The 13,212-nt window shown below is 41.8% G+C and overlaps 1 protein-coding gene across 11 annotated transcripts in view; it reads right to left on the reverse strand.

The window, feature by feature from the left end:
• BPTF (bromodomain PHD finger transcription factor) overlaps nucleotides 1–13,212 on the reverse strand; it is a 52,762-nt gene that overhangs the window by 4,030 nt on the left and 35,520 nt on the right. For 6 of the 11 annotated variants that reach the window (XM_083874683.1, XM_083874680.1, XM_083874681.1 and 3 more), the window contains 11 exons: nucleotides 12,812–12,960; nucleotides 12,424–12,547; nucleotides 11,648–11,871; nucleotides 10,340–10,562; nucleotides 9,293–10,116; nucleotides 8,491–8,573; nucleotides 6,474–6,699; nucleotides 5,711–6,051; nucleotides 2,361–2,534; nucleotides 1,274–1,466; nucleotides 290–374 (listed from right to left, as the gene is read on the reverse strand). In XM_083874683.1, the coding sequence (XP_083730809.1) occupies nucleotides 290–374; nucleotides 1,274–1,466; nucleotides 2,361–2,534; nucleotides 5,711–6,051; nucleotides 6,474–6,699; nucleotides 8,491–8,573; nucleotides 9,293–10,116; nucleotides 10,340–10,562; nucleotides 11,648–11,871; nucleotides 12,424–12,547; nucleotides 12,812–12,960 (2,646 nt within the window). The remainder of the gene's footprint in view (nucleotides 1–289; nucleotides 375–1,273; nucleotides 1,467–2,360; nucleotides 2,535–5,710; nucleotides 6,052–6,473; nucleotides 6,700–8,490; nucleotides 8,574–9,292; nucleotides 10,117–10,339; nucleotides 10,563–11,647; nucleotides 11,872–12,423; nucleotides 12,548–12,811; nucleotides 12,961–13,212) is intronic. The other 5 variants (XM_083874684.1, XM_083874678.1, XM_083874685.1 and 2 more) reach the window with 4 other exon arrangements.

Consider the following 13,212-nt stretch of genomic DNA (forward strand, 5'->3'; position numbering starts at 1 on the left):
AAAATCATCCTCATTAAATAAAGAAATTTAAAACCACGAATTCTATCCTTTTGCTGCACTGACTTCCATGTTCATCTGCAAGACTGGCAGTATTTAGGGTGTAGGAGTCAGCCTAGAATTAGACAAAACAGCCCTCATGAGCTTCTGAATATATCAGTGAGAAATCACAGTGTTTCACCTGCCTAATCTGTGTATTTTGCAAAATATGGCTGGAACTGGTCAACAGGAAATTAACTTGCTCTTCCAAAGCCCAAACCCACTCCCTCAGGCTGTTCTCACCAACACTTACCCATTGGTTCTTTGATGACACCATAATAATCTGGTGCATCATTAGGATCTACTGGTTCTAGGAACGGCCATGCCATCTTGTGAGCCTGGCAGGGAAACAGCAGAGAATGGAAACAGAAAATTAAGTTTAAATTAGGCACTGCTAATAGGTAAATATTTTCATCCTTTTATCTGTTGGGGTCTGGAGTTGAATTTCAGGGAGAAGTGCAGCATTATATGAAAAAGGAACCAGTTCTCATCTGATGGCTGGGTAAAGTTTTAAATGTCAGTGACCCAGTAGCTGGGCTTCAAAACAGGAAACTGAAATTCAGACATAACAGGATACTGTGCTAAACAGGCTGCATGGAAAAGTATGGAATGAATTTACTGAGAGTGTTTTCAAGCACTCTGAAAATAATATGCTTTTATAAATGTATGCAAAATACAGGACAATGCAAAATATTACTTACAGGATTTCTGTTATCATAATTTTAAGAATTTTACCAGAATTCTTAAAAATTCTTTATAGTTGTAGAAGAAAAAGCCTATTTGAGAGTGACAGACAAACCAGAAATATCAGACAGTGCACATAATTCTTATTATGAGGATACCATCATTTACATGCTGATAATGATCCCCTGTGAGAACACTCCTGAAACCTGGTAACACTCAAAGTAAGCAAGTGTGGATCACAACCCATACAAAACTGATCTGAGAGCAGAACATTGCACCTTCCATACCCTGTGAGGTTGGGCTCCCACTCTGCCTTTTGGGATTCAAAATCTGCTTCCTTTAAAAGCCTTTCACTTTCACCCTCTCAGGAGCAACGATTTACTAATTATTGTAAATATCCCTCAGCACAATAACCCCAAGCAAGTTTGCAGCTGACACTGTGGCACGGCTTTGCTCTTCCCTCCAATCTCAGAGCTAATGAGGAGAAATCACCCTCTCCTCCCAGACCCACGGGGTTTGTCAACTCCCTGGCTGCTGCCAGCCTTGTCCTCACCTGCAAGGAGCGCAGGACCCTCCTCAAGCCTTCATAGTCTTTGTCAGTGAGTGGGCTGAGCACAGTCATGGCATCCTCTGTGGACTGGCACTGGGGACACACGTACTCATCGATGAGATCGGCCTCGCTCTGCAGGATGCCCACGCAGCGCCCGTGGTACCAGTTCTGACACCGGTCACAGCCAATGTAAAATCTGCAAGAGCCAGACCAAATGTCACTGCCTTCATCTAGTTCAAGTCCAGGTTGCATTTAAACACATAAACCTGCCATCCCCTGCACATGAAGCAGATACTTGGCATGATTAAAGACAACAGGTAATGTGAGATTTCAGAGTGGCAAATTCTACTCCAATTGCTTTTGTATTTACAGACCATTTTAAAACATGCTCCTAAATTTTGTACTTGCAAGCAATCAAGATTTCAAAAATAATTCCTCTGCATTAGAGATGAAAGAAACAGTGTAAAGGCAGAAGTCTCACCCAGCCAGTATCCAAACAAATTCAAGATGCATTTTGCACAAACTGGACTACAACTAGGGCTTGTTTCACTCCATACAAGCACTTTTCATACAGAAGCTTTAGTCTTGTAACTGAATACAGAGGGAGTACTCTATGACACAAAGCCTTACAATAAAAGATGCATATAATTCACATATATATATAATCATATACTAACCATATACCCCCCATACTAAAATTATGTTCTCCAGCCAGAGCAGATTAATGCACAAAAAAATCCACTAAATATAGTCTTTTAGTCTTTCTAACCACCCCCTGATAAAGAAAATAAAGAAAAACAAAAAGGAAATAAATCCCAATTTAAAGTACATGGCGTTTTAGTAGTTTGTTGTTAAAAATAAAAAAAACACAATACATTTTGACCACCCTGAAGAACTTCACTTTTCCTAAACATTTACTGAACAGAAACATTCAGGAGGGGGAGACAATTACTGGAAAGCAATTTGTATCACGAATGAATACAATATATGCAGGATAACTCGTTTTTTACTCTTTGCAAGGAACAGGAAAGCACAGTCAGAGCAGTTTTGCTACCTAGACATGGAATAAGAGGTTCTTATCCGAACTCACTGCGACTCATCATAAGGTGTTCTGCAGATACAGTACAACTCCTCACTGCTGCCCTCTTGTGCCCGTTTACACTCATTACAGATGTACACATCCATTTTCTTAGCCTCCTTTTCTGTGATTCCAACACATTCTCCATGATACCAGTTAGTACAAAGATCACAGCCAATATAGAACCTAAAAGTGTTCACAATGAAAATGACAATGTAATTGTCATTTCAAATGGCATGGCACTTTTCCCTGCATTTCTGTCTGATGCACTTGATGCTGGGCTACTTTCTGTCTCAGCTTCCCTGTTCCCTATCCTTACAAACTAAACATCTCATGCTGCAGCTAGACTGGCAGTAAGGTCACTTGGGTCAATTTTAATTTGACAAGTCATCAAAATGCACATGTATTAATATGTACATATCAATATGTAACCAGACTTTGACAAAGCTATGGGCTAAAAATCTACTGTCTTCAATGTGTGTGTGAAAAACTGGCAAAGGCACAAAAAGACAAGGCCAAAGGAAAAGGTTTACATTTTCAAAATTGCAGCTCAAAAGCCACTGAAACATTTCCTTAAGGTTTGAAAATGTAGGTCTCAGTTAATTTAAAAAACAAAAGCAAAGCGCAAACACCAACTAGGAGTTACGAGTACACTACAAGAACATGCAACCAGCAGTGTGTAGGTACGTCTTGGTGTAAAATGATACGAAAGAAAATGGGGCCAGGGCGTGACTGTCAATTTTAAATCTTGGTGGGGTTTTTTTTGGGGGGATGTACACTGAAAAACTGATAATAACCTACTTAAAACTGTGACAAAGTGGAATTTTGAGTGAATAATCTCTCCTCTCAGACACAGCTGTGTGACAGAACCAGGTATGGTATGACACAAAGTGAAGGGAACCAGGGACAGAATCATGGGGATGGGACCTTGCACAGAATGATGTGACAAAAGTGTAAAATATTATGCCAGGATGTTTGTAACTCGTGTATGGATCTCTCAGAACACACCTATGACCAGTGACAACCAGATGGCGACGCTCACATCCATTCTCTCTGCCTAAGCAAAAGCAAGCGGACTCAGAACCTCCATCCTCCTGGACTCTAGAGACCTCAACCCCCTGCCAGGTGCTGCTGTAGCAATTCCTGCCACCCTGTCAGCCTGCAGGCAACACCCTGGGGACACCACAGCACCAACAGGGCAGTAGCTACCCCATGTTCCACAGGAAGCATCTCTGATTTCCTGCGCCTCTGCACCCATCCTGGACACTCAGACCCTGCCTTTTCTTTTTCAGTCAGGCAAATCCTAAAATAAATATCACACCACCCAATTTCCATAAAGACTGGCTAGAAATAGATTCTGACAACTATCAGCAACTCAGCCTGCGCCCCCTTGCCACGAGGGGCTGTGTCTGCTCCTGGTGATGTGGGAGCACATTTGCATCCAGGCGTGGATGCTAAACCTCACCACTGGAATGTGGAGCAGGTGCCACATTATGATTTAACAATTAAGTTGGAATCTAAGTAGGAATCTTAGCAAGATATCCTTACTGACCATCGTCAAAAACAGTATCAGCAAATCCCTGTAATCCTGGAGAATTGTGAATGAGGACTAAACATAAGAGATTTGCCATAAAATACACAGCACAAAGCAACTTACAAGGTTTTACTAAATTAAAAAAAAAAAAAAAAAGCACAGGGTATTCATAAAATACCACAACTTGGCTTTTCAAGTAGCACACCTATCTTTTCTGAAGTAGAAAAGACACCAGCACAAAGAGGAAGATCCAATGCCTACATATATATGAAAATATTTTTAAAAATTATCAGAAAACTGTTTTAAAACTTCATTAATTCCTTTCCAAACAGTGAAAGGATTATGTATTTCAACAGTACAAGCATCATTTGTAGGAACACCAAATTTAAAATTCACAAGAAGCAAAGCAGCAGAGCTCAACCATATTGCTAAGGACACTACTGAGTTAACATTTTCATTTTCTTGAAGTTTTATTCAGTGCACTGAAGCACAGTTCTCAATTCAAGCTACCAAAATTCACTCTATGACCACTGGAATCAACACAAACTCTGACAAACAAATCCCTTTGCTCACTCACTAAGTCCAGATACAGTAACACACAGACCTCTGGTATCACAACCAGAGAACAGGGTCCCTCCTAAGTACACTGGATGACAGAAAACCTGACACAAACACAAAGTTAAGTGAGGCTGGGGACACCCCTAAGAGATGACAGCCAGAGTATCATTCTGCTCTTCCTGCAGCACTGGCAGTCCAGGGAGCAGCCCCATCTCCCACACTCAAGTCATAGTGAAATGGTCAGAGCTACTCAAAACCAAGGTGAAAAAACCTCAAATATCCCAACTTCGTTAAAAGACATAATTAAACCCCAAAAAAGGCTAGAAGGAACCTCAAGAGGTCCCCTAGTCCTGGTCCTAAACTTGGAATGAAGAACCATGATCCACGGAGTGAATGCACTGCTCCAGATCTATGGTTTTCCGTTATCAGCCCTGAAAGTACCATCAAATGGTAGCAGTTCATCCTTTTGGGTATTGTCACTTACTTGGAATTGATCTGAAGTCAAATTTATCATACATACATCTCTACACAGCTCTGAGATGTTAACCATTGCTAACTACTGCTGTTAGTCACCACTAGCATGTAGCACTATCCCATGGAATCCACTGGATTCTCCACTCCAGCACTTACACCATCTCTTCACAAGTGCTGTATGTAGCATAAACACTTCTCCTCATTCACAGTCAGAATCAAACTACAGAGAACTGCAGTTTTCACTTTGTCAAATGCTTAAATATTCATTTTTATCAACCCTGGCATGAAAATAATAACACATAGAAACCATTTCTCCCTGGAACATTGTCCAAAGTGAACTGCAGTCCAGTGACTCAGAGCCCCCTTTACTGGGTACTGCCTTACAAAGAAAAAGCCATTTACTGGAGGACGGTACTGAAACTATTTCTGAAGAACATCAGCTACCTCTTCACAAGAAATTGCTCAAACCAAATTGTCACTTGCTTCTGAGGCAGAGGCAAAAGAAAGAGTAACAGAGCGGAGAGAAAAAAAGAAAAGAGTATGTGCATGTGAGACAGGAAGGTCACACAATGGAGACATGCAAACAAGTAAATTATAAACCACGCACAGTAACAGTATCAATCGAGTATGTTAATACTTGTAATGCTAGTGGAAAATAGAGTCTTTATTCTCTATACTTCAGTGATACCTGCAATAATCTGCCACTAGCTCCACTTCTAGCACTACCTGGTGCTAAGGGCTGACACTAAACCTAAAGCTAAGGACATGCAGGAGGGGCTGTGGCATCGCTACTCACTTGGACTCATCGTAAGGCGTTTTACAGATGCAGTAAAGCTTTGTGTCCTTCTTCGTTTCCTTTGAGGTAGTAGAAATCATTTTCTTTTTCTTGGACTTGGAAGCCGAGGAATCCTTCTCCTCCTCTCGTTTCCTCTTCTGGGAGGAGACTGGCACGGGGACAGTGGTGGAGGAGGAGGTGACACTGGCTGCTGGCAGCTGTGGCGGTGCTGGTGGCACTGGTGGCGGCGGTGGCGGGGCAGCGGCAGCGGCTGCAGCGGCTGCGGCTGCTGCTGCAGCAGCTGCTGCCTGGGCTCTTTCTTTTTCTTTCTTAATTTTAGCCAAGTCTTTCTTTAGCTCCTCCTGAAGTGTATTAAGTGAACAAATAGAGGGAGGCACTTCATATGATTATTGCAAGACAGGGTTAAAATCTAGGCAAAAATCCCCAAGCTTAACCAAAAGGAAACAATTAAATCCATTCAAATATGCATTTTTTTTTCGTGTTCTGAACCTACAATTCACATAATATTAAGGGATGACACTCTTGGGCTACAATGGCCCACTGGCTGTAACTTATCAGAAGCTGTTTTATTAAAGAAGGTAATTTCAGTCCTGAAGAAAACCAAGAGGCCCTCAAAGACATCTGAGTAGCTTTGCAGAGATCCACAACCACAGCTTCTTCCTGTAAATTTCCTTAAAATCTCACTGAGCAAACAGACAAAGATTAACACAAAAATGTTCCCCCCAGCTTAACATCAAATTACCCTTTGAGACTCTGTCCTTACCTGCACTTCAATCTGTAGATCTTTGTCCAGAAGTGCTCTTTTTTTCAGTATTTCAGCTTTCAGCTGCTCTTTATGCTTGAAAAGCAGAGCTGAGAGCTTGGTCGCGTTCTGTTTGCTCCGCTTCTGCTCCACGCTCTCTTCTCGCTTCCGTTTCTTAGCTGCCTGTTTTTCTTCTTTGTCTATCTTATCCAGAATATATTTCATCACTTGGTTGCACACAATCATTCTGGGGAAGGAATAAAGGAAAAGGACATTGTGCTGAGCTGCCTGTTTATTCCCAGCTGAGAATGCAGAATCAATTCTCCAGTCCCTGCAAGCTCATTATTGTATTTCCTAAGATGCACAAGGTAAATTTAGCAACATCCAGTGCTTCCACTCCTGCTTACTTACTAGAGCACTGCTGGGAGAGCTCAAGTCCCTTATTAGGCTCAAGAGGGCCAGTCCCAATTTCACTTAAATGATCTGAGTACTAATTGTTCCTCCCCTCCCCCATCTGACTCCCAACAAAGCTTTGGCTTTCGTAGGATAAGAGATTTGCTCAATTCAGTTTCCACAATTTGTTTGAAAGAGGTGGATTTTTATTCTGATGTAGGATGAAAGTGAGTTGGAAGCTTGTAACTTCTTCAAAAACAGACATTTCTGTGCTCCAGTGACCACGAAATACTACCAAGATTTTGTGTTTTGGCGTAAGGAATGGCAAACACTTTCCCTGTACAGAATTCACTATAAACAGTTCCCAATTTCTCCACTGATGACAGTTCAAGATTAGTTTTTCGTCTGCTCATTGTATCTTCAACTATGAATTTATTTTCCTGCCCACTTATTTTGCACCCTTCATTTTGTTTGCTTTATATTTCAATTAGAAAATGAATGTTTTTTGGTTCTTCTGAATTTACTTTTCTCTTCCCCATTCTTTTCCAAAACCATTAGAAAACCAAATGCTTCTTGTTGCCAGAGTGACCATGAGAAACAATCCCCACTGAGTTGAGAGGAACCAGCAGAATAGCAAATGGCCAGTACAAGCAGCTGCTGGCAACTCTGTGGTCTCAGACATTTTATCCTGTGATAGACAACCAGATTTTGATGACAAATGGAAGATGTAGATAAATATTTGTAGGGCCATACAATTTTGTTTAGTTTGCTCTTTATACCTGCACTCTGTCTAGTTAGTTTGGTCTGTTTTTTTCACAAACTAAAGGTCCTCACATTATATTTTTGAAGAAGAATAAATCAGTGAAATGGAAAGGCAGCTGCACCATGAACTAAACTAGTTAGAACTATTTTTTTCATCTTTCTCCAAAATTGGACTTTTGTCAGTTGAAACACCTATTTGGCTGTCTGACACCACAAGATGAAGAGCATATCCAATAAATCCTTTTCTTTATGCAACTGTGAACAGTAAAGGAGTGGCACCCAGGGATAGTGTTGTAATCAACTGAGCTTGTGATTTGATGATCAAAATTTTATAGAACATACTCTTCTTTTTCTTAGTATCTGACACACACTTGTGATTATCTAATTGGAGCAACTGCATGTGTGAAAAGGAGTCAAAATAATTCCAAGACAAATGACAAACACTCCAAATTTCTGTTTAGCAGCTTCAAGCATAAAATATCTCAGTTTGTCAATCTGTCTTCCAACTCTTCAGCTCCTTCTGTAGAGTGGGATGTGCAGGGACAAGAATGGAAACACATGGCCATGATAAAGGACAAACAAAACCCAGGCTTTTTTTGCAGCAGAAGCATTAATTCTCCATTCCTTGAGTTTAAAACTCTGGTCAGCTTCAGACTCAATATGTAACATTACTTAAAAACATATTATCAAAATAAAATTGAGATTACACAAGATGAAATAAAGATCATTATGAAAGTTATTTTTAAGTGTTACTCTAACCAATTTTAAATAGCAACACTTCTTTAAGCAGGTTTTTACAAACCAGAATTTCAGTATGACACCATTAAAAGATGTAATAAATGAAAAATTTGACATCTACAGATGCACTGGGATGCACATTCACCTCTGATTTTCTTCCCTCTCAGCTGGAGTCAGTGTCTTCTTCTGTTTCAAATGTTCTATGACAGCATTCTGCTTCATAACCACCTGTAGGATGATAGAAAATCCAAAATAAAAGATGAAAACTTAGCTAGTATTTCACAGTATTGTGGGGAAAACCAGGACATTTCCCAAGTTAAAGTGTCATTTATTTTACTGAATAACAAAATAAAGCTGATTTTATCAGGGAAGCACTGCTTATTTAAAACGATTATTTGAAAGTTGAAAAAGAAATTGAAAAAGAACACCACCACCCCCAGAGTAGGATATTTTGCTTATGTCAAGTTTGAACCCAGGAACTAAATGTAAATTGACTGTATTTCCTCAGTGACTGGTTGTTTTATTTTAGAAGTGCTAAGAGTCCATTATATGTTTTTTAAGCCCCATAGCCATCCAACAGCATCACATTTCAGAGACCTCTTTGGAACCTCAGTTTTCAGGTAATGAAATTACTGCAGGTGTGTTCTGTCCATCAGCCCTCCTAGCTCTGACCTATCTTTCCTGAATTGAGAATAGAGATGGATTTGTCCCAGAAGCTACTGGTAAGCTGAATCAAGGTGACAGAAGAATGCAAACATAATACAAGTGACTTGATGAGCTGAATTAACTTGGAACATGTCAATTAATTGCCAATAGCTATCATGCACTATCTTTGAAAGAATCAAATTAACTGCCTATCAAATGTATTAACATTGTTCACAAGAACAGCCATTTCAAATTAGACTTCTTTCATTCATTAAGTGTTTATTTCCTATGGTTAACTTTACCTGTTTCTGGATAATGTCACTTTGATTAGAAGCCTGAAGGGTGTGCTCATGTTTAATTTCTATCTGTTGCTGCTTTTTCTTCTGCTGCTGCTCCCTGAGCTGCTGAACTCTGTGCAGCTGCTCCTGCACACTAGCTGCTTGCACTGTCACCACACTGCCAATCTGCTGAGCCTGTGCTGGGCTATTCTGCTGGACCTCAGGGGGTAACTGAAGCTTGACCTGGGGCACACTGCCCTGCTGGGCTCCCATCTGAGCCACAACATGGGGCTGCAGCTGACAAAGGACTTCCACTTGCTGCTGGAGCTGAGGCACTGCAATAACACTTGTTGGAGGCTGCTGAAGTTGCAGCTGAGGATGAGCTGGGCACTGCACAGGACCGTGATTTAAACTTTGAGTGTTTGCAAGGGTGGAGCCTGAGGTGTGAACCTGAGGCTGTGATTGCTGCAGCCAAGCTGGAATTTGTATGTGAGCATGGGGCCACAGCGAACTGGGCTGGGTTGGAGTTTGCACCTGAGCTGGATGCTGAGCCTGGGACTGGCCTGGGGACAGGCCCGCGGGTGGCGGCTGCATCGGGGCCTGCGCTGGAGAGAGCCCCGGGGGCTGGGCTGGAGATTGAGCCGGAGATTTGGAGGGCTGAGCTTCGGGGGCCGCCGCGGAGTCACCAGGAGCCTCGGGCTGGCTCAGGGCCTCGGGCTGCCCGCCCTGGGGCTGGGCCCCCGCGGGCTGTGCCGTGGCCGAGCCGGGCTGGCCCTGGGGCTGTCCCTGCCCCGCGGGCACGGCCGGGGCTGGCTGTGCCTGCAGAGCCGGCTTCGCTTCCCCTGCGGCTGTGAACGACAAACGAGAGTCCGTTAATGGCAAATGGCACGGCTAGGAGTCTGGAGAATCCACACCCTCTGCAACTACTGCAAAACTCTATGCAGGAACTCAAGAGACTCTGCAATACACTTCCAACAAATTTACTGCAGTGAGAGACAACCTCCAGCTGCATAAATATTCCCCTGCAATTGGAACCGAGGTTTCTTTTCTGCTGAGCAGAACAATGCTTACCTGAGGTCGAAGTAGAAACGGTGGTTGTAGTTGTGCTAGTTGTGGTAGCAGCTGCTGGTAGTGGGGTGAACAGAAATCTTTGAATTGTACCATTTGGCATAGCTGCTTGCATAAGTTGCTGTCCTGGACCAGGTATTACAGTCACACCCTGAGGGATTAATTGTAACTGACCAGTAGTTTGACCTTGTCCCTGAATTACCACAGTTAAGCCTTGATTGCCACCCTAAAAAAAAGTTAATATTGATGTATTAGTGACATAATTCTCAGACAGACTTTGCTGAAAATTAGGGGTTTGATTTCAGAATTCAACATTTTTATCACATACCATAGTCCTAAAATCCAAAACTAGCACCTGAAATCATGAAATGCTCAAGGACTCTTTCAACGATTTTACTGTCAACAGATGACTGGGTTGGAGTTACACATTTTGTGAACCCACAGAACAGAATACAAACACTCTGAGTCTTTGGTGTAGAAACTCAAAGAATCACAGAATGGTTTAGGTTGGCAGGGACCTTAAAGCTCACCCAGTTCCACCCACACCTTCCACCATCCCAAGTTACTCCAAGCCCCATCCAACCTGGCCTTAGATTCTTTGGGCACCTGTGCCAGGGTCTCCCCAACTTCACAGGGAAGAATTTCCTCCCAGTATCTAATCTAAACTTACCCTCCCCTTCAGCTTAAACTCCAAGTCTTGTCCCACCTACAACAAGCCTTATCTGACAACCAGCAGACTATACATGGCAATCATTTATATACATTACAGTTTGAAGAATAGATCTTTTGACTCTCAACTCATTTTTTGCCAACAGACCTTCATGATCTCAGCAAAAGCTGTAAGAACGTTTTCCTCCTCTGCTTACAGATATTACAGCTTTTCCTCTCAGATTCTGGATAGCATGAATGAAAACTAAATCTTCACACCAAATCAAAAGACAAGTAATCAAAATTATGATCTGAATGTCTACCAAAGAGGCCATACAGAATAATTATGTCGGAACAATTATCTCCCTTACGGCTATTAAAGATTTTTTTCCATGCTGCTGAACACTCCTGATGCCAGTTACCTTACTGGGATATACAACAGGAAGCAAGAGTTAAAACTTTATTATTAAAACTACTTACTTTATTTACTATTTATTATATTCAGTTACTATTTAAGCTGCTTTCAGTCTGCAATTATGCCAATGCTCATCCTAAATGAAGTCAGACACAGAAATTTAAGGGCACAGGCACCACACTGCTGAAATGCAAAGGCTGGATGGGTGTTAGCACATTTCCACACCCAGGGCTGGTCCAGTGCTTTACCTGTCCTTGTGTGAGCTGGGTAAGCTGGGCCATTGTCAGCTTCACCTGGCCCTGCTGAGGGCGAGGGGGTGGTGCTGGGGTCTGTGGCTGAACTGGTTGAGGGGCTGTTCCAGAACTTGTGATGGTTTTCTGCCCACTGCTGGAAGAAGCTGTGCTGGTACTAGAAACTGCTGTTGAGACAGGCTGACCCCTGATTATCTGGGTCACCACTTGCTGTGTCTGACCTGTAAGAGAAGTATTTGAGCTAAAAAACACATTTTCAGCTTTTTAACCATAAGCACAGCAAACCTCCAAGTCACAAATTGCAAATGGGGTGTGATGGTGATCAGACAGGTGAAGCAAACACTGCAGTTTGCACATAAATTTTCTTTACAAATCATTTGTGTGATTGAAAAATGTCTGCAAAATGTTTCCCATTTCAACTAAGGTTGCATACATATGGAGTAAATCAAACACTGAGCTCCTCTTTAAGAAAAAACATACAAAAAAAGGCTTTCTCAATGCACAATTACTTTATGTTTCTAGGGTTTTTCAGGTTTGTTTTCTTTTTTTCCTCCTCAAATGAATGGACTTAAAATTAAGTACTACATTTCTCAGTGTCAATGACAAATAACATTGACAAAGCCTCCAACCAAGACATCCAAAAGCTGAAAAAGGCATTAGTCAAGCATCAAAACGAGGGATTCTTGCACTGGGACACAACGACACACAAGGAATTCATGAAGAAACAAACCATGGAATTCAGACTGGGAATTGAAATATTAAAGTGAACCTACTGGCTGGCAGAATACCTTGCTGCACCACTACAGGTGTTCGGATGATGGTCTTGCCAAGGGTGGACTGCTGCAGCGGTGTCCGGATCACCGTCATCCCGGGGCGCAGTGGGGTCCCCTGCACCACCTGTGCACAACAAAGAGGACACCAACTGTAAGCTTGAGGAAAAAGCCCCTGGAATGTGCCCTGAATGTTTTTCCACGTGTGTTTTAATTCTCCCAACTGAAGGGAACTGTTGTACCTCTTTGGAATAAAGGATCCATGCACACCATTGCTGAGATGAGCCAAAAACACTGAAAAGTCATTAGCCAGAACTTTCAATATCTGCCAATAACTTAATGTCTATGCACCCACATTTTTTTGAGTTAAATAACCAGGAAAACATCTTACTTGTGAAGTGCTTGTTGTTCCTAATGTTCCTGTGGTGTTTGGCCTAATGGTTACAGTTGCTGTCCTTGGCTGGAATGAAGTAAAGGTTTGACTTGCACCTGTAGTTGATGGAATGATACCCAATACCTTTTGCTGAACTTGAACCACACCTAATTAAAGAAAAATTGAGAATTCATTAATGACATAATGGCCAGCAAAAGAAGTAAATGCAACTCCAGAGTGGCATTTAGAACTCAAGTCTCCAGGTTTCTAGAACACCTTTGAGCCTTTCAACATTTCTTGGGAAAGCCTTTGTCATATTGTAAAAAGATGCAGCATTATACTTTGTCAATAGTCCAACTACCTTTTAAGTTAAGGAACAGTATTTATTAACAGTATTTTAGAAAAGATTAAGGAAAGTG

This window comes from Zosterops lateralis (genome assembly GCF_965231275.1).
Source record: "Zosterops lateralis genome assembly, chromosome: 18".
In the NCBI taxonomy this organism is placed as follows: Eukaryota; Metazoa; Chordata; class Aves; order Passeriformes; family Zosteropidae; genus Zosterops; species Zosterops lateralis.